General features: G+C 41.9%; 1 protein-coding gene and 1 long non-coding RNA gene across 11 annotated transcripts in view; one reads left to right on the top strand and one right to left on the bottom strand.

Moving 5' to 3' along the window:
- Positions 1-22,733, bottom strand: part of LOC146063545 (uncharacterized) — a 760,354-nt gene that overhangs the window by 49,007 nt on the left and 688,614 nt on the right. The gene's annotated exons all lie outside the window — the stretch shown is intronic.
- Positions 1-22,733, top strand: part of ACOXL (acyl-CoA oxidase like) — a 392,072-nt gene that overhangs the window by 238,029 nt on the left and 131,310 nt on the right. For all 3 annotated transcript variants that reach the window (XR_014471599.1, XM_083175998.1, XM_083175999.1), the window contains exons 15-16: positions 5,337-5,448; positions 13,698-13,785. Coding sequence is in view for 2 of the 3 variants with exons in the window: in XM_083175998.1 (XP_083032124.1) it covers positions 5,337-5,448; positions 13,698-13,785 (200 nt within the window). In the remaining variant the exon portion in view is untranslated. The remainder of the gene's footprint in view (positions 1-5,336; positions 5,449-13,697; positions 13,786-22,733) is intronic.

Raw genomic sequence — 22,733 nt, 5'->3', positions numbered from 1 at the left:
TCATTTACACGGCAAAATCAGTTTGATTTTGCAGTGTAAATGTTTGCCGCTTTAAAAAAACTGGAGATTTCTCACAAAATCTCTCATTTTCTGAATCTCTCATCCTATTAAATCTCACCCATAGTGTGTATGTGTCTATTTTTGAAGGGAATAGAAGGGCTTATGTTACCTTATTATATTGCCTTTCATATTAATGAAATGATTTCTGTGACAGAATAATTAATTGTGCTGTAGACTAATCTTTCCTACCCCCATCTATATGCATCCATAAGGCAAAGCCATGATGACCCATAGGTACTAAATCAGCCCATGTAGAATAAATAAGTAAATGAAGAAGTATTCGGTCAGCATGTAGCGTTGTCTGGTTATGTGAAATATGTATTGCATCATAATAAATGTTTTTGTTAAAACTGAAAGAGGAGCAGGGGGCTAAATTTACTACTAAATATATGGCATTTATATCCCTACTAGTTAAAACCGTAAAAATGACGGCTTCTGCAATGTACTTTCACTTTGAGCTGTGACTGTTTTACATTCACTCTGAGCTGTGAACTCTGAGCAAAAACTCTCAAACCCCCCCCCCCCCAGTACCTATCTGCTCCTAGTAATGTACCGCCAGTGACGACTAGAGACCACTTGACGGACACAATTACTCCTTTGTTTTCTTAAAGATGTTATAACAGAAAGTGAAAGCAAATTTAGCAGGGACACAAACAAGGTCAACAACAAGGTTTTGTTTTTTTTTGTCATTTTCTATGCTTCATCATATGTGACCACACATCGCTGACCACGCTTCCGAAAAGGTGCCTCATTGTGCTTGCCAAAGGTTACTATTCCTAATTGTGTTACGGGCGGCAGAAGGACAGGGCGACGCGTCCGTTCAGCCGCCTGTCCTTCCGGGTCTGACGTCCGGTTGCTAGGCAACCAGGGACGCCGGAGGACGCGGCGGCATTACGCAATGCCCGCCCTTCAACCCAGCGTCTCCCAGCAACCTGGGATGCTGTCAGCCGCCAGAGAGACTTCCTGCTCACGGCAGCGCCATTGCTTAGCAACGGATGACGCCACCGGACAGAGTAATAGGGCGGCCTCTATTCGGCCTAATCACAAACGGACCACAGGTGTCCGGAGGGGGCAATTAATGTAGGTGGGGCTGGACTCCCCGTTCTCATTGGTCCCTCAGGGTCATTTAAGGGAGCCAGCCCAGCAGTTCCCCGCCGGTGATAGCTTCTGCCTAAATCTATCCACCTGCCGGTGTCCTTCTCTGTGTTCCTTGTGAATCTTCCCCGTGGAACGCTGTTCCCTCGATACCCCTGGTTTCGTGAGTTACCGCAGCAGGGGGTTATCCTTAGTTCCTGTATTCATTCCTTGCATTGCTATTTATTCGCAGCCGGTCAGGCGAGTCTTGTTTATTTTTCGGGCCTAGCAGGCTTTTCCTTCCTGCCCCCGTTCCCACGGGACATTCCTTCCCCTGGTTCTTCTTTACTGTGTATTTGCTGTTTGGTTATTGTGTTTGCGACAGGTATTGCAAAGTCGTAGCTGGCGCATAGTAGCGTTAGCCAGGGCCTGGCTAGCCGCCATTTGGTTAAACTTTAGTTAGGCTCCTTAGTTAGTTTTTCCTGTTTACTGTACCCTGGGGGGGTCCCCGGTTCCTTGTTTATACGTAACACCTGGCTGTACCGGAGTTAGGGCGGGCTTAACTCGCCCTTCCAAACGTGACGGCTACAGGCGAAGACTAGAACACCTGCAGGAGTCGGCCACCCAGCCTGGGGGGTATAACAGAGTCAGAATAGGGTTTTGCCGTGGCTGTCCTGAACAGCAGTCCCGGCTGCGGGGTAACACCGGATACCTAACATTATCACCGGCCTTACCTTAAAAAAAAAAAATATATATATATTATTTTTTTTATTATTATTTGATAGTGCCTTGTATGTGGTCATTTGTTGTTGATATTTCTCCCTTGTGGTTTCTTTATCAGTATGAACCCTACTCCTGAGGGTCAGGTGCAGGCGTTCGCCAGTCAGCTGCAAGGCTTGACACAGATGGTGCAGAATGTATCCCTCAGGGTTAAGTCCCAGGAGGATGGGGCGCGGGGAAATCTTCAGCCGTCATTAGAACCTAAGGTGAATCTCCCCGACCGGTTTTCAGGGAACCGGAAAGATTTTTTTAATTTTAAAGAGAGTTGCAAACTCTACTTTAAGCTTCGGGGTCAGAACAACAGCAGATAGGCTTAATTATTTCCTTATTACAAGGAGATCCCCAAACTTGGGCGTTCGGGTTAAAACCTGAGGATCCCGCTCTGCGCTCAGTTGATGCTTTCTTTAAATCTCTAGGGCTCCTGTACGACGACCCGGACAGAGAAGCGTCTGCCGAGAGTCATTTGCGTACTCTCAAACAGGGTCGAAATCCTGCAGAAGCATATTGCACGGAGTTCCGCCGATGGTCAAATGACTGCGGCTGGAATGACCCAGCACTACGCAGCCAGTTCCGGCTAGGGCTTTTGGAAGCCGTTAAGGATAGTCTTATCCAGTATCCTGCCCCAGAGACATTGGATAAGTTGATGGAACTTTCCATCAAAATTGATCGACTCCTCAAGGAGCGGAGATCTGAGAGGGGGTCAGATCTTAGGCCCACTTCCCTTGGTTATGTGCCCTCGGAAGACGAGGAGGAGCCAATGCAGGTGGGTGCATCCCGTATCTCTCCAGATGAGAGAGCCCGCAGGATGAGTACCGGCTTATGTATTTATTGCGGAAATAGGGGGCACTATCTGCGCAACTGCCCCAATAAGTCGGGAAACGCCAAAACCAAGTGAATACTGAGGGAATTCACTTTGGTTCTCAACTTTTCACCCCTCACAATGCTCTATTAGTTCCTGCTGAGATTCAAGTAGAGAAGACCAAGATGTCAGTAACAGCCTTCATTGACAGCGGTGCAGCGGGACATTTTTTAGACATCCAGTTGGCTGAGAAGCTGGGTATACCGCGGTTACCTCTGGACAAGTCTATAATTATGCGAGGCTTAGACGGCAGTGGGGTGGTTCTGCATCAAACCCCACCATTATCTTTATGTATCGGCATTTTGCATTCTGAGATCATCTCCTTTTTATTAATTTCTTGTGCCGCAATTCCTCTCGTACTGGGTCATCCCTGGCTTAGAGTTCATAACCCACAGGTTGATTGGCAGACAGGAGAGATTGTGAGATGGAGCAATCATTGCTCAATTAACTGCCTTGAGCGGCCAGTATTGGGGGCAATGGTTCCTTTGGAAGGGGTACCGATTGCTTATGCAGACTTCGCAGACGTCTTTTCTAAAGGCGAAGCGGAAGTCCTACCTCCCCATCGCCCATACGACTGCGCTATCGAGCTACATCCCGATGCACAGTATCCCAAAGCCCGATTATATTATTAGCCAAGGGTTTCATCCGACCGTCAAGGTCTCCCTTGAGTGCAGGGTTTTTCTTCGTTTCTAAGAAGGATGGATCCTTGAGACCCTGTATAGACTACAGGGCACTCAACAAAATAACAGTTAAAAACAATTATCTTTTACCGTTGATCTCCGTGCTCTTTGATCAGCTCCGCACAGCTAAGATTTTTTCCAAGATTGATTTACGGGGTGCATATAACCTCATCCGCATTAAGACTGGAGATGAATGGAAGACCGCTTTTAGTACCCAAACTGGGCATTACGAGTACCTCGTAATGCCCTTTGGTTTGTCCAACGCGCCGGCGGTCTTCCAAGACTTCATTAACGACGTCCTAAGGGACTTCTTGGGAAGCTTTGCGGTAGTCTATTTAGACGACATTCTGATCTACTCCAGGTCGTTGGAGGAGCATCGTAATCAGGTTCGTCTAGTGCTTCAAAGACTTAGGGAGAATCATCTCTGTGAGTTACCCCAGCAGGGGGTTATCCTTAGTTCCTGTATTCATTCCTTGCATTGCTATTTATTCGCAGCCGGTCAGGCTAGTCTTGATTATTTTTCGGGGCTAGCAGGCTTTTCCTTCCTGCCCCCGTTCCCACGGGACATTCCTTCCCCTGGTTCTTCTTTACTGTGTTTTTGCTGTTTGGTTATTGTGTTTGCGACAGGTATCGCAAAGTCGTAGCGACTAGGTTGCTAGTGCATAGTAGCGTTAGCCAGGGCCTGGCTAGTCGCCATTTGGTTAAACTTTAGTTAGGCTCCTTAGTTAGTTTTTCCTGTGTACTGTACCCTGGGGGGGTCCCCGGCTCCTTGTTTATACGTAACACCTGGCTGTACCGGAGTTAGGGCGGGCTTAACTCGCCCTTCCAAACGTGACGGCTACAGGCGAAGACTAGAACACCTGCAGGAGTCGGCCACCCAGCCTGGGGGGTATAACAGAGTCAGAATAGGGTTTTGCTGTGGCTGTCCTGAACAGCAGTCCCGGCTGCGGGGTAACACCCAATACCTAACAATTGTAGTTCACATCGATAGTAATCAAGCAATAGTTAAAAAAATATTAACTAAAAAAATACTTTTGTTGACAATTATCTTTCTGACCTGTCAACCTTAAAGCACTGTCCAACTTTTACCGATTTACCTTTTGACCCTTTTAAACAAATGCATGCCAACCTATTGACATCTAGACAATGTCGGTCTATTATCCGGTTAACCTTAAAAGGTGTAAAACTATTTATTTATGCATTTTTGTTTATTACTGATGTATTTTAGTGTACAGAAGAACGTGTTCAATGTAGTTTTTCAATGATTTCAGCAAGTTTGAAAAACCCTCTCCCATCCATAGAACACCTCTATTACTTGTTCCACATCATGTAACCCATTATTGAATGTTTTAGGGTGTTCAAACATATTCTTGAGATCTAACAAAAGTTCATATTGTCCAGGCCACCTGTGGATCTGTATTATGTGATGTTTAGAAATGAATTCACCACGTTTGAAGATGTGACAATAATGACCTGTGAACCAGCTACGGTCGTCTTGAAAACGTGAACTGTTGGTAGATCTCGAAGACAGGTTTGGCCAGCCCAGCTTTAGATAAAGTCCTTTGAAAACGGACATGTCTTATTGGCTAATTTATATTATATATGCGGAGGCGTGCACCATGGGTTCTTAAACTGTCCTGACATTTTAATCTTAACTGTGCTGGTAAGATGAAATGCAAGTTTGGAATTAAATTGCAAATTAAGTTCTCTGAGCAAATCACCATGAACATGGCTTACAAGACACGGCTCACTCTTAATTAAAAAGATCCGTATACAGACTGACAAAATATACGTGGAATAGGTAACTTAAGTTTTTGTGTTGGGTAGGATGATGTCATTATAAAAACACATTGCCTGACAATACATGTTTGTTTTCTTTGCAGCTTTTTGGCAATCAGCACAGATAAAATCGCCAACCTGACATTCTTCCTGAAAGCCGTCAATTTCCGAGAGAGGGTACTGCAACGTGGGCTGGCTGCCAGATTGTACCACAAGGTAGTGTACTAAATATGCACCTAATTGCATAAAGCGGTATTGAGAAATACTTCCTGATCACATTGTCAGGCCTAGCCAAGTTCTTAATAAGGAACGGTTTAATAATACAATGTATCCGTCCACTTTCTGTAGTAGTGTATGAAAACAAAACTGCTGTGCAGCACAACATGACCTTTTAAAGTTTCCCAGAAGTACTCCTAACACATACCCTCCAACATGACCCATTCCATTAGGTACAAAATGGTCTGTTCCTGGACTTCCCTGTCAGTGGCAGTTACAGAGGTTGGACTCCAGCACAGTCCAAAATTCAAAGAGGGGGGTCACATCAACTGCCAGTGAGCCCAGGACAGTGATGTTTGGAGTGGCATTAGGTGTGGCTCCCCTTTTTGGATATTGGACTGTGCTGCAGCTGCACTTCTGCAACTGCCACTGGCAAGGGAGTCCCGGAACAGAGCATTTTGTACCTAATGGAATGGGCCATGTTGGAGGGTATGCTAACAGGATGTTACTGTACATCAGGATTCACCACTGGTTTGGCCACACTGAGGACAAGCACAGCACACTGAAATCAGAGATCCCTTGTCGCTATGACAGCACACCACCTGTGTTCAGTCTGTTACTTAAATGAACGTTAATCCCCCGAACTGAAGTTTTCTTGTACAGTACATGAAAGTATAAAACATTGTTCATGTTAAATTGACATTTCACTGTGGCTCAGTTATAAGTAAAATATATCATGACCACTTTGTTAGACTGTTTGTTAGAAGAGTCTAATCATTATATTCCCTACCAGAAAGTACATGTCTGGATAGGGGATTTCATATGGCTGGATTTCCCCCTTAGGCCAATAGTAGTGGAGACACCGACAAGTAGCGGGATGTGTTCCTGTTTGTGGTGTGTGTGTATGATGGTGCTAAATGAAGGAAGGTAGAACATAGAATGGAATCCCTGTTGTGTTTTGATGTATAACAGTGAAACAAAGTGCTTTGTTTATGGACATGGGTGTTAGAAACTTGCCCTTGTTGTCATGCTGGGTTGTATTGGCAAAACATTTGCCCAGTGTACTGTAGCTGTCTCTCAGAGGGATCATTTTAGGTCAGTCAACTGTAGTAAATGTTATGAAACGGAAGTTGAGATGCTCAGCAGCAATTTCAGGAGATCTGTACAATAACCAAAAATGGAAAATACGGTGTTGTACTTATGTATGTTTGGAGTTATGTAAAATAGATGGATAAAGTCCTGAAAATCATGAAATAAGGATAATACATGGTATATGTTGTGTGTGTGTCTGTGTGTCTGTGTGTGTGTGTGTGTGTGTGTGTGTGTGTATATATATATATATATATATATATATATATATATATATACCAGGTTTATGCCGATATGTTCCCACGTGCCTTTTTTCTGAAAACTTTTTTTGCTCATATATAAAATGATTTGTAATAATTGGTGTGCGGATTTCTTTCCCCCCTTGGGAATACTGGAAAGTATATATATATACAGGTTGAGTATCCCTTATCCAAAATGCTCGGGACCAGGAGAATTTTGGATAACGGATTATTCCGTATTTCGGAATATTTTAATATTTCAATGATGTATTTTGAAGTATCTTGCATTTATGCTGTATAAACACATAATATACACACAAATATATTTTATTACCACATAAAATACACATAAATATATTTTAATTGTTCAAAAAACAAGGTTTCAAAACGTGAAACAAAATGTGTGTACTATCTCAGCACTGAATTTGAATGCCAAGCAATCATTGTCTTGCACATATATAATGCCAGTTACATATCATGTCCCCAGTGATGCTGTTACAAATGTCTCCAGTGAGTTTTTAGCCAAAAATTTTGTTTTTTTCACTTTCTGGAATGTCCGTATTTCGGAATAATTCGGATAACGGATATTCGGATACGGGATACTCGACCTGTATATATATATATATATATATATATATATATATATATATATATATATATATTGAGTCTGGTGGAAGTCTTGATAGGTAGCAGTTACCTCAAGGTATTGGTCATTTGATATCGAGATATCTGATTTCCGCAACATTAGAAAAGATTCTTCCACTATATTGTGTGATAGGTTTCTTTCAATACATGGCTTTCCACCATCCTTAATTTTCTAAGATTGTGAAATTGAAAGACCTATTTCCTGGGCTTTGGCCACTGGACCAACGCGAAACGCGTTGGGTTATTATGTCGTCTCAAAAGAAGTAAATGAATGCTTCAATGAAATTTTAAAAGAAAAAACTTTTTAATAAAAGATTGTGTTTTATGATCTAAAGTCGTATACATTGTTATATGCTTTGTAAGATTACACTTTAACCAGGTGGTGGAACATAATAGCGTTCTCAATATTTTGGTGTTTACATTTCTTTTTCATCTCCCGCTAACAGGGGTGACTTATAGAGTAGCTGCTCCCTTGTAGCGCACCTGGGGTAATTGCCCACTTTTATTTATTTATATATATATATATATATATATATATATATATATAAAATATATATACATACACACTTGAGAGTTAATGATCGTGCTGGCGGCACACAAAACACTTGAATTCTCTCCATAGAGAACAGGAGCAGCGATAACCTTTTAATTTAGAGCATATACAGTGCGTCCGGAAAGTACTCACGGCACTTAACTTTTTCCACATTTTGCTATGTTACAGCCTTATTCCAGAATGGAATAAATACATTTTTTCCCTCAAAATTCTACACACAATACCCTGTAATGAGAACGTGAACAAACGTTTTTGGGGGATATTTGCAAATTTATTAAAAATAAAAAACTATAATCACATGTACATAAGTATTCACCTTGAAGTTCAAAATTAAGCTCAGATGCATCCTGTGTTCACTGTTTATCCTTGGCAAACCAAGCATGAAGTCAAAGGAATTTTCTTGAGGCACAAATTTGAGGAAGCGTACAGAAAAATCTCTGCTGATTTGAAGGTCCCAATGAGCACATTGGCCTTTATCATCCGTAAATGGAAGACATTCAGAACCAACAGGACTCTTCCTAGAGCTGACCGGCCATCTAAACTGAGCGATCAGGGGAGAAGGGCCCTAGTCAGGGAGGTGACCAAGAGCCGATTGGTCATTTCTGCATCTATCCACCAATCAGGCCTACAGTGTACCTACCTCCTTAGTAAAAAGCACACGACAGCCTTCTCGCAGTTTGTCAAAATGCACTCGAAGGACTCTCAGACTATGAGAAACACAATTCTTTGGTCTCATGAGACAAAGATTAAACTCTTTGATATGAATACCAGGCATCATGTTTTGAGGAAACCAGGCACCGATCACCAGTCCAATACCATCCCTAGAGTGAAGCATGGTGGTGGCAGCATCATGCTCTGGGGATGTTTTTGAGCAACAGGAACTGAAAGACTGGTCAGGATAGAGGGAAAGATGAATGCAGCAATGTACAGAGACAGCCTGGATTAAACCCTGCTCCAGAGCACTCTTGAACTCAGAGTGGGGCGATGGTTGATCTTTTAGCAGGATAACGACACTATGCACACAGCCAAGATATCAAAGGATTGGTTTCAGGACAACTCTGAATATCCCTGAGTGGCCCAACCAGAACACAGACTTGAATCCAATTAAACATCTCTGGAGAGATCTGAAAATGGCTGTGCGCCGACCCATCCCTTCCAACCGGATGGAACTTGAGATGTGCTTCAAAGAGGAATGGGCGAAACTGCCCAAAGATAGGTGTGCCAAGCTTAAGACTGTAATTACTGCTAACTGTGTATTAACAAAGTATAGAGCAAAGGCTGTGAATACTTACAGTATGTATATGTGATTTTTTGCAAAAGCTTTCTCTTTATGAGTTTCGTGTGTAATAGGTTTTTTGTTGTTGGGGGGGGGGGGTGTTATTCTATTTTGGAATAAGGCTGTAACATCATAAAATGTGGAAAAAGTCAAGCGCTGTGAATTCTTTCCGGATGCACTGTAAATAGATATAAAAATATATCTCCTACACAGTAATTACATAGGAAATAAGTGGGAATTCCCCAGATAGCCTAAAGTTGCTAAATCAAACTAAATGAATGAAAAAGTTTGACCTTAATCTACTTCTTTACTGTAATGTTATTACATAAGAGCAATATCATCACCCGGTTATCACCTGTTATCTCAGGTGTAAAATTCCCTTATCAGTACAACAAGAAACATTGATATGCAAAACCTGGCCGCACTTTTATTGACAGGAAGTCACCATTTGTGGGTGGTAACTGTCCAGGCGTTTTCAGGAAGTGTGTGAGCTCCATATTTTCGCAGGGCGGATCGCAGGCAGCTGCATTTCACTCAGCAAATGTTGTATATATTCTTTGCTTTAGGGCCCTTCACCCACTGGTGCCAAAATACTTGTTTTTTTACTAACATGTATCACTGGTAAGAGAATGTAAATTATTAAGGAATGTTTTTTTGTTGCAGCACAATGTTTTAGTCACTGCCTTTCCCATTTACTTGCTGGCATCACACGAAGCCAGTAATTCCCAAACTGTGTGCCATGTCATCCTGTGGTGCATTGAGGCTCTTGCAGGGGTGCCTAGGACCAATTCAAATTTTTTATGGTCAAATTGATAGGCAAAACCAGTGCTCATTACTGCCAATCATAACACATGCAGGTAATCAAAAGCTCAACTGTACACACCCCATAACTGACCCTAAGGGTGACAGGCAGGCACAACTAACTTAATTTAACATTTTCTTTTTCCAAATGTATAAATAAAAAGTTATACTCAATAATGCTTAAAAAACTTATAAGCAATAAATGCTTATACTCTAGAATTCCATGATTACAGGGGTGTGGTATATTTCCCCGACAGTCGGGATTCCGCTGATTTTACACCACTGCAACTGTCATAATTATACCCCTTTCACATAGCACCTAATTACCGGGTTCATGCCGATTTCTTCCCGGTTCGACCCGGTAATTGGTGCAATGTCAAAGTGGTTACCGGTTACAGCTAAGCGGTAGCAACACGGCAATACAAACAGGGTAAAAAGAAGGGTTCTTACCGGTTCGGTGCCGTGTTGCTGTGCAGTGTGAACTGGTTAATCGGGTCGACCAGTCTCCCATTCACACTATGGAGGAGGCAGCGCTTGGAGCAGCGCCAGCTCTAAGCACTGCCTCCGCCCCCGATGACGTGGCAGTGCTCCGCTACACCCCCACATGACATCCGCAAACTGGCAATATTGCTGGTGCGATCTGAGCAGACCGCACATGCAGGGTCGCCCCGGGACCGAACCGTTTCAAAGTCCCTGTGCAACCCTGCATTTGCGGTCCAAAAGCGCTATCAGTGTGCCCACTTGCTAGGTGCCAGTGATCCTCCAGAGACTGCCTACCCTTCGCCATGCTAGAACAGAGCTTTTGCTAGACCAGCCTGGCATTTAAAAATTCTGCAGTGTGGGGCCAAACAAGAAATAATTAAGCTTATATATCCCAAACTATCCAGACTTTAAAATTCCCTAAAAATCACAATTGTTACCTGGACTTATCCTCACTAATGCAAATCTTATTATTTTGGGTTTATTAAGATGAGGGGCGCTAGATCTGCAAACTGTTCAGCAGGCTCAGTTAGAATAAAGAATTCTTCTACTGGATACGTCACACAATGGTTTTTATATATGAAAGCAGTCTTCATACTGTATGTTTGCATTTGCCTTTTAAAACCAGAATAAAACCATACATGGAGTCTTTCATAGTACATCACTGGTTCTCTGCATCCCACAAAGCATTGTGTCATGGTTGGACTTGATTGCAGCAGCAATACTTTTGTATGGAGATGCAGTGCAAGTGTTACAAATATGGGTGCAGTGTATGCGGTGTGGGCCCCCTGGGACTCAGGTATCCGTGTGCAGACTGCACCTATTATGCACACTGGGTGTCCGTGTGCAGTGTGCAGAATAGGAGTCCAGCGACGGCAATTACGCCATTTTTCCGGAGATCTGCACATGAGCTCTCCAGATTTTACTAGGCTGTGCTACTTCCAGTAGAGAGGAGGGGATCCGGCCATAGGAGGTGGTACACGGGCCTCATCTTCTCTTAAAACGCCACTGTGCAGATGAATTGTATACTGGGGATTTTGGAGCATAGTATATACTATTGTGAAGAAAGTGATTCTCATTACTATTGGCATAGAAGCTGTAACGTTTTCTAGGGGAGAGGGGATTGTTGTACATATGCTGGACAGTATGCTACAGTATGGGAACTGTATCAGTAAGGCTGCCATGCAAAAGCTCAGTTATCTGGGCAGTGAGTGCTTGGGCCCCCTCTTCTGAAAGGTACAGCCTAAGAAAGTGTGACAGCACAAAGATATTCAAAGCTCTGAATATAAGTGAGGGACGAATGTGACATGTATAGGAAGGGTGGGAGTCATGTCACATGGGAAGAACGCAGGCTATAGCTGGATATTTTATTGGTGGGAAGACTGAGTGTCTACGAAGGTGGCAGAAATATGAAAAAGGGCCCTCCTCTATACTTTTGTTATGGGCCCCATGATATATAATTGTAGCACTGTGACTGTATGTTAGTTTGGCATGGTGGTGCATTTGGAGACCATGAGTTCATGTATCATTGACATTGGCATGATATGTTAAATGGTATACGGTCACTAGGTCGACATGCATTGGGTCGACCACTAAGGTCGACATGGGGTTAGGTCGACAGGGTCATTAGTTCGACACATGCATTAGATTGACATGGGCTAGGTCGACAGGCAAAAGGTTTTTCATATTTTTGTGAGCCGACATGTGCCGACAGGCGGTATTTCATGCCCTACCATCCTCTAGGGCGTGGTTCTCAATCTCGGTCCTCAGGGACCCCCAACGGTGCACGTTTTCCAGGTCACCTCACAGATGCACAGCTGCACTAATTACTCACTGACACATTTTAAAAGATCACAAGTGGAGCTAATTATTTCACCTGTGATTCTGGGTGGAGACCTGGAAAACGTGCACTGTTGGGGGTCCCCGAGGACCGAAGTTGAGAACCACTGCACTAGGGCATGGAGGTAGAATAAAAAGTGTGCTCAGGACAAAAAACCTGTGAAAAACGCCATGTCGGCCTTTTGACTGTAGACATAGCCCATGTCGACATAATGCATGTGTCGACCTAATGACCCTGCCAACCTAACCCCATGTCGACCTTCAGGTGTGTTGACCTAAATGCTTGTCGACATTCCTCTTGTCGACCATATGATCCATACCCATGTTAAGCACAATGCTTTGAAGTATGTTGCACCATTTACTGTTCTCTATCACCCTCACTGTGCATTTATTCACTGTGCCGCCCAAAGCATGTGAATTCTCATTGCACAATGCAGATGTTTTCAGTGCGAATGTAGAGGGTACATCGCCCAGTACAGTGGAAATACACCACTGTCCCTGCATCTTTGACATTGTTGTTTTACTATATGTAAAATAAAGAGGTTCCAAATTATTTCCAGGTTGTAGCCCCCTCTGCACAATGAGTCATTTCTTAATACCAAAACTGTATAACAAATAAAGTTGTGATAAAAAATATATTTTTATTCATGTGTGTATTAGAGCCTGATTATTTCAAGTGTTCTATATTATAAATGGGAATCATTTCAACTTATTTAAGCGTATTGGATAAGCTATGAGATGAATTACCCTCAGATTAAATTGGCTACAAATATATATATATATATATATATATATATATATATATATATATATATATACAGTATATATATATGGGTGGTGGCGGCCCGGCACTCTCCACAAAGACTCAGCTGCCCTGGTGCCCCGCCGAAGGGGTATTGGTAAGAAATAAATGCAGACTGGCACTCCGGGGTCTTTTAAACAAGCGTGTTGTCACAGCAATGAAACCAACGTTTCGGGGGTGGTCACCCTTTGTCAAGGTGTACAGGTGATGTACCTGTACACCTTGATAAAGGGGGACCACCCCCGAAACGTTGTTTAACACGCTTAAACGTTGTTTAACACGTTGTTTAACACGCTTGTTTAAAAGACCCCGGAGTGCCAGTCTGCATTTATTTCTTTTATATATATATATATATATATATATATATTTTTTTTTTTTTTAGAACATATATTATACAGTATATTTCAATCTCTGGGATTAGATTACATTATTTAACTACATGATTTCTCTGTATAGTCCTTGTAGTAAATAGAAATACTCACAACAGCTCAGCCAGAGTAACCCCCTGTATGATTTCTCTAACAGGTAATGACGCAGAAGGAGGAGTTCTTCTCTGCCTGGAACTCCTGCCTACATCATGTTGTCACGCTGGCTTTAGCACATATCCATAGAGGTGAGTAGTCATCTGAGGCCTAGCTGAGCGTTGTTTAGATATTACTAATGTAAATCGTTCTACACAGAACTAAAATTATCCCGTAGCATCTGCTTGTCCCCAACTTGCATAATATGATGCAGGAGATGTTTCAGTGCCAGTATTCTCAATCTGGAACATTCACTTATATTGAGTGTTAGCTGAGAGAGCTGCCACACAGTGGGGTATATTCAATGCCGTGTAGGCGAGCTATGACGACGAGCAGTGCCAAAATGTCATCTTCCTGTCATTTCTTGTTAATACATGTAAATCAAATGAAGATGTGTGAATTGTTTTCCCTGGTTTATGGCATACTTGAGCAGTCTATAAGCATGTCCATAGTCACTGCACATTTCCTAAATAAGTGATATTTGGGGGAACATATATAATGCTGCACCTTTCAAAGTCTCTGTGCCTTCAGCAGTTTCAGCCACTAGATTTAAAGAGACAATAACCTTAAAAACCTTTTAATCAGGTTTTCTATTTAAATTCATCGGCCAAAACCACCAAAAAGTGGTGGCTTTAGGCAACCTGACAGGATATAAATGGAGATTTTAACAAATAGAGCCCCAAATTTGGAGGAGATGGGGAGTTGTGTGTGTGTGTGTGTGTTTGTGCGCACGCAACAGAGAAGCCAGATGTTGAATTAGACTAATGACATACAGCCAATGCATGTACGGAGTGTAACATATCATACACAATAATAGGTCAGCATGTTAGAGCTTCTCTACAATCATAAGTGGAGGCATAACCACATATCATATTAGTGGAGGCATAACCACGTATCATATTAGTGGAGGCATAACCACATATCATATTAGTGGAGGCATAACCACGTATCATATTAGTGGAGGCATAACCACATATCATATTAGTGGAGGCATAACCACATATCATATTAGTGGAGGCATAACCACATATCATATTAGTGGAGGCATAACCACATATCATATAAGTGGAGGCATAACCACATATCATATAAGTGGAGGCATAACCACATATCATACAAGTGGAGGCATAACCACATATCATATAAGTGGAGGCATAACCACATATCATATAAGTGGAGGCATAACCACATATCATATTAGTGGAGGCATAACCACATATCATATTAGTGGAGGCATAACCACATATCATATTAGTGGAGGCAAAACCACGTACCCTATTAGTGGAGGCATAACCACATCATATTAGTGAAGGCATAACCACATATCATATTAGTGGAGGCATAACCACATATCATATTAGTGGAGGCATAACCACATATCATATTAGTGGAGGCATAACCACATATCATATAAGTGGAGGCATAACCACATATCATATTAGTGGAGGCATAACCACATATCATATTAGTGGAGGCATAAGGCATGTGCCCATGTCAGAGTGAAATAACCCTTACTGAGTTTCTCAGTGTATTAGTATGTTATTTTCTAACGTTAAGTTGCATGGATACTTGGCTGCCTCACCTAGCAGAAAAAGGATTCTCAATATTTTTTTGCTATCTAAGTACCCCAATATCAAAATGACTACTAATAATTAAATACAAATTCAGCAGGCAATGTTAGAAGCTATGTTGGCAGAGTATATAGCGGTGGTTGTGGTGTTGTTAGACAGCATACGTTAGTTTTTGGAAGCTTAATCAAGGATTGTGGTTTATTGTAGTAATATGCACAGAGTTAACAGGCATCAAAGGGTTAACTTGCAGATATGCAGTATAACAGATATATTATCACAGGCAGGTATACAACAGATAGATACAGGCAGGGGCTGTGCAAGGCACCGGAGCGCCTCAGTTGAGTCGGGGTGGGGGCGCCCCGGGGGTGGGGGCGGGGTGTACCTGTTGCGCCGTCTGGGGAGCAGGCAGGGGGGGCCCATGCTGGCATCTGACAGGAGCCTACAGTGGTGTCCTTGCCACCCGGGTACCTGCGGCGCTGTGTATAAAGCTGGCGGCGGCGGCGGGGGGTCCCTGCAGTGAATAAGAAATAACTAGTGCTATGCGGCGGCACGGGAAGCGCTTCTGTTTTAAAAACACTGCCTGCACGCTGATTGGCTGAATCTCAGCCAATCAGCGTGCGACCAGTGTTTTCAAACCCGGCAGCACTTCCCGCGCCGCTGCATAGCCCGGCGGATAGCGCTAGTTATTTCTTATTCACTGCACGGACCCCCCTCCGCCGCCAGCTTTATACACAGCGCCGCAGGTACCCGCGCGGCAAGGACACAACTGCAGGATCCTGTCAGAAGCCTGCATGGACCCCCCTGCTCGCTCCCCAGACGGCGCAGCAGGTACCCCCTTTGCACGGGGGGCGAGGGGCGAACTGCCGCCCTCCAGTGGCCGGCCCTGGATACAGGTGTATGGTGCAGGTGCTTATCGTATCCTGTAGATGCAGTGGATGCTTGAGGGTAATTGAGGTCTCTCATGCAGAAGAAGTCTGCACAGCGTGCAGACTTGTAGCTGGTCTCTGAGGGCTAGCGCTATCAGTGCTGTATGCAGGAAGTCTCTGGCTGTGGTGATTGGCAGCTCTCCCCTGTCTCCCTCCGGCGGGTATCGCCAGGTGGCTGCTGCTGCTTAAAGGAGATGGTTGCAGAGCGCACATTTCCAACAAGCTAAAGGTCCCTTTGGCATGCTCTTGTTGTTGCAGCAACTGTCAACATTCATCAGACCAAATGAGCTGGTCCACACTTAAACAGTTGCATCTTAGTTCACTTTAAGGGGATGAAGAAATAATATGAATGGTAAACCTTTATATATTTGTATAAAACAAAATAATTAATTATGAATACAATATTAATTTATTATACCGAATTCAAAAACGGCAGATTAAAAGACCTTTTCCCATTAATGGAAGCTGTATGTGGGTGAATAATGTTCAATTATGGGTACTGGTTTAGTTTCACGGCGGGCGATATATTGGATGCGAAATTGGCCGATCCGATGTGATCCGATGCGATTTTTTACCTGTTCATAACCCCACTATCCACTACGCATGGAGTTGATTTTATATAGTGTGGCGAGCCACCAAACCAGAAGCGTGGGAGCGGACGTGGATTACTGCGCTCGCCACACTACATAAAATCAACTCCATGTGTAGTGGATAGTGGGTTTATGAACAGGTAAAAAAATTGCATCAGATCGCATCGGATCGGACGATATCACATCCGATATATCGGACGCCGTGAAACTAAACAAGTACCAAATTATGTTATTGATCTTGATTAATTAATACAATATCATTGCCCACCCACCCTTCTGTGGGCTAGTATGCTATGGGAAGAAGGAGGAGGAGGAGGGGGCATGGCTTGCCACGGGAGGATGTTATGTGTGCCATACCTACAGTATTTTCTTGTCTCTGCCAGTCGGATTAACCAATCATTGGCTATGAAAGATCAGCATATCTGGGAAATACAGATATTTACTGATCCCATCCATTTTTTGTCCTAATTCATTTTTTTGTCCGGAATCTGATAATGTGTCCCCCCAGCATTGGCAAAAAGGAAAATTGTCTATATGAATTTACCCTATAAAGAAGTCAAACAATAGTCCTAATTATAAGACACCGCGGTGTAACTGCTCAGTGCCACTACAATCAAATTTGAATGTCAAAAATTATTAATATTATTCATCTGCATGTTATTAATGAATAGGACTAAATACACCAACTACAAATACCAAGAGGGCAAAATTAATAATTGAACTTATAATGGGGGTAAAAATATAATTACAGTTATTGCGGGGGGAACAGATTTTAATATATTTATAATTGAGCAAAGATGAGGTTTTTCTTTTCTTTTATGGAATGGGCAATGAAAAACATTATAATTTAGCAAGGGCACACAGTTTTTGGGGGTTTATTGTTAGCCTCGGTACCCAACAAGAAGGGGCTAAAATTAAATTGAATGGCTTTGGCACTAGTCTACTGTTTGTATAATACATCACACCTCTAAGATTGTACCAGCCCTGTAGAAGTGCACAATGTCCATAGGAACATGGCCACCAAAATAAGAGTAACTACCGAAAAAGCAGTCCCTGACAGTGACGTCCCCGTGTCTGGTTGGCCACCCCTACTGTTATACCCCAGGAAAGCCCACTGACAGGACCTCTCTCTGTGTCTCCTGGTGCTAAAAAACAGCACATATGACTTGGACTTAAAAAAAAGGTCTACTTGCATCTGAAATCGTAGAGTGCAGGAACTTTGAAAAGGGGAAACGGGGGAAAGTAACTATTATAACACCAATAAGCCTAAAACTAAGGAAATAGCTACATAATGTAAATATCTCTCTACCTGAGCTGTACATTGTTACAAGCAAACAATGTTCAATAATCTTTTTTCTTTAATTATCTCATCTTACTGTTTAGAATTTCCCTTCCTGTCCCTGATATTTTCCCCACACACTCAGCCGCGTACACCAGGGTATTGCAACAACCCATCACCACAAGCCTTACATAATGTCTAATTGCAATACATCACTACAATCATCTAGCAGAATAGACTTTGAAATATGGAGTTGGGTACTGAGCTAAGACTTAAAATGCATAGTGGGTACACACAGTGTGATTTTGCTTGCGATTCGATTTATCACTTTACAAGGCTTAATATATCTGCCTGTTGTTTGTAATATCCTGGTTTGAATGGGAGTTCTGAGAGAACCCTATTGGGGAATTGTTAGGTATTATTTGGATCTGACATCAGGGAGAGGAGCAATAATGCTAGATAATTGCCGTGCAGTGTATAGCCTCCTACAGTGTAACATGACTATGGGGGTTATTCTAGTTCACTCTTTCTGACAAAATCCTTCTTAGATGGACAAAACCATGTGCACTGCAGGGGGGCAGATGTAACATGTGCAGAGAGAATTAGATTTGGGTCGGGTTTTACTCCTTTATTCCAATGACATTTCCGGGTGGTTTTCTACATGGGTACAACATATGATGTAAAATGTTTTAAATGCATCCCAGCCACAATGCACACACACAGCTATTGAATTGCGATTTCGGATGCATTGAGAATTCACTCACGTTTTCTAGGTCACCCGGCATGTGCACAGGTGCACTCATTACTCACTGACACATTTTAAAAGATCCACAGGTGGAGCTAATTATTTCACTTGTGATTCTCTATGGAGACCTAGGCCATCTTTTAAAATTTAGCTGTAAGTGTACCGAAAGAATAATTGAGGTTTTACGAATATCAGTAAAGTTCCTATTCTCTGTAGTATAAGTGGCACTCAAATAAGGTAATGGAATGATATGAATAATTGAATAACTAAAGTCCCATACACACTAGCTGATACTGTATATCGCTAACAATATGAACAATAAGGATATTGTTAACGATATATCATTCATATCATCCAGTGTGTATGGTTAGCGATGTACGCTCCTGTGGGTTGTTAACAACATCTACTGTCGAGTAGACATCCACAAGTCAATGTTGACTATATCGTCAACGACTGCATTTTCAAGCAGGAGCTGGGTGACATCACTGAAAGATATTATTCAGGGTGTATGTCCTATATGGTTTTCCCGGGAATTCAGCCAATATCGTTAATGATATTGCTTGTGTGGTGCATATATTCTAGTGCAGTGATGGCTAACCTTGACACTCCAGCTGTTGTTGAACTACACATCCCAGCATGCCCTGCATCAGTTTTACTATTTGGCCATGCTAAATCTGATGCAGGGCATGCTGGGATATGTAGTTCAACAACAGCTGGAGTGTCAAGGTTAGCCATCACTGTTCTAGTGTGTATGGGGCTTTAAAGACATGAATGCATCTTCCAAGGGGTTTCAATCCTTTACTAGTATAATGGTGGGCCTGTAAAAAGGCCAGGTCACAAGTTGTAAACAAAACATAACTAATCGTTTGACCTGTTCAAAGATCAGAGGTTTTTGTTAACATGGTATCAACATCAAACCTCCAGTGTTGCAATGGAGGGTGATGACTGTGTAATGGTGATTTGGTGCCATACTCATTTGGGTAAAGCATACCCTCCAACATGACCCATTCCATTAGGTACAAAATGCACTGTTTCTGGACTTCCCTCTTAATTGATAATTGCAGTCACCTGTGTTGAAATACTTCAGCGATGATAACGGTGTTCCAGCAAAGGTGAAGGAAATCCTAAATTAAGGAAGAAGTCCTGAAGCAGAGCATTTTGTACCTAATGGAATGGGTAATGTTGGAGGGTATGGTAAAGGATAGGAGACTTCTCATCCAAGATAGATGTAATACGGTCTGAATTTGTTGTAGGTGCGGGGTGCCTGCCAAACTCAGCTTTTTTTTTCTTTTTAAGTGGCAACAATTTATACATTTAAACCATGCTTTGTAAATGATTGGATGACCTGCCTGTATTACATCCGTCAAGGGCCTATTCCTAGGTGTGCGGATTTACTGAAAAGCAGCAATGAAAATACATTAAAACAAAGCTCCTGGGGAATGAGTTAAGTACAGAAGGTACTGGGGTGACATGTTTCAGGAGAGTGACAGGTAATGAAGAGACTGTGCACCCAAAACATGGTTCACTTCCTTCCTGAGTTAAAATATATGATATTATAGTATAGAGCTTGTGAGCCTTGTGTCTGCTGTACAGTATCTTAGCCTAGGAGGAGGTTGGTTTGGCTCATCACTAGGGTTGGCCTTTGGGCAGTATGAACTCGTGAGGCTCGTCCTGTCTTCAGCAACCTGTCTGACATTTTTTTTTTTTTTTTATATGTTGTACTGGGCTAGTGAACGTCAATGTGTGTTTTTATGGCTTATAAAAATATGTAGTGTTTAATTACTATTTTGGCTTTATAATATGTCACCTGATTTCTTTTTTTTTTCTTTTTTTATTATAAGACTCTAAGGTATTAGTACAAGATACCAGGTTTCATAAACAATATACAATCCTTGTTTAAGAACATCAAATTACATAAAGCACACAGTGTATTTTACATTGAAATGAACAATACAGGTTTTTTTTCCCCGTTTAAGGAAAGGTCTCTTAGGGCCCCCTGCCCCTGTTGTCACTAAAGTGGCGGATCATTAGCCCTCAATCGTGTTAAATACCAGGAAGTGTTTGAAAAGCAATTTATAATGAATAGTTTCATTGAGTCAGGGAGAGTTAAAAAAAAAGAGGCCTTTTGATAAGAAGCTTCCATCCAATCCATCTGAAATATGTGGAATAACTTTTCCTTAAACAATGAAAAAGGAGGACACTCCGGATGAGTCCATACCTGGAGAATTGTTTTTTTTGGCCGCTGAACTAAGGATTAATAACAATTTACGACCACCTCTTGAGATTCTTTGGCCTTGAGGTATCATACCAAAGATAGCCCACTTAGGTGTAAAATGTAAGTAGTTTAGCAAATTATCTACAGCACATTTATACACCTTAAACCAAAAATGTCTTATTTTTGGGCATAACCATAGGCAATGAAATAAGCCTGCGTTATCTACTTGACATTTTGAGCATTTGTGATTTTGAGAGGATTTCATCATAGAACTATGTTGTGGACTAATATAAGTTCTATGATGAATATTTAAAAATAATTCCCTATAGGAGCTTACTGGAATAATACGCCAAGAATCATAACAATTTTTCAAAAGAGAGTCTACCGTAATATCAGGAAAATGAAGCTTCCATTGAGGGAGACCCAAACTCAGGGAGCTGTAATCTACTATATTACGTAACAAATTATAATGTTTTGATATCGCTTTACAATCTGGGTTAGGGTAGGTTAAGACCCGGTCAAGGGTATTATTCCAGTCTTTGGGGGTTATTCTCGTTCACTCTTTCTGACAAATTCCTTCTTAGATGGACAAAACCATGTGCACTGCAGGTGGGGCAGATGTAACTTGTGCAGACTGAATTAGTTTTGGGTGGGGTTTTACTTCAAAGTGAAATCTATAATGCAGTGTAAAAATAAAGCAGCCAGTATTTACCCTGCACAGAAACAAAATAACTCACCCAAATCTAATTCTCTCTGCACATTTTACATCTGCCCCACTTGCAGTGCACATGGTTTTGTCCATCTAAGAAGGAATTTGTCAGAAAGAGTGAACCAGAATAACCCCCTTTATCTGTAAGTGTAGACACAATCTTACTTATATAATGCTGAGCTTGAAAATAAGCAAAAGGGAAGGAAGCTATAAACTCAAACGTATTAACTGCCTGAGTAAATGTAAAGGTATTTTTATCTATAAGATGAGCAATGTGCCAAAGCCTACGTGTGTTCCACAGCAGTGGATTCTCCCTAATCTCCATAGAAATTTCCTGGTTCTGCATGGGAAGAAATGAAACCAGATTCAAATTTTGTAAAAACCCCTCTTCCAATGAAGAATTAGTATAAATATTTGTATTATGAATCCAATCTCTAAGGTGACGAAACAGAGCCGCATAATTATAAGTTGTTAAATGTGAAAAATGAATACCTCCATTATAAATAGGTTGCTGGAGCCTCCATAAACCAATTCTATGTCGTTTATGGTTCCAAATAAATTTAGCAAAACTTGAATTCATTTTTTTTGTATCTTCATTTGTAAGTAAAAGAGGGAGTGATTGCAGTAAATATAGTATTCTTGGGATGGACATCATTTTAAGGTTATTAGCCCTGCCCAAGTAGGAGAGCTGGAGATGACGCCACCTTGCCACATCATTCGAAAAGGATACTATGTATTTAGAAATATTAATGTGCTATAAAGAGGAAGGGTTTTTAGAAATCATAACACCTAGGTATTCAAAAGCTTTAGTGGCCCAGGAAAACGGCACCAAAGAATACCAAACAGGCCGAGAATATCCAGGTCTCAGATACATAGCTATTGATTTGTCTGGGTTAACTTGAAGAGCCGAAATATCTCCAAAATCTTGCAGTAAAGTCTGTAAATGAGCTATGGAAGATTTAGAATCAGACAGATATAGAAGCATATCATCTGCAAATGCCGTAT

This window comes from Crinia signifera, chromosome 3, assembly GCF_055691185.1.
Source record: "Crinia signifera chromosome 3, ASM5569118v1, whole genome shotgun sequence".
Taxonomy (NCBI): Eukaryota; Metazoa; Chordata; class Amphibia; order Anura; family Myobatrachidae; genus Crinia; species Crinia signifera.
This window is presented reverse-complemented; position numbering and strand designations above follow the sequence as displayed.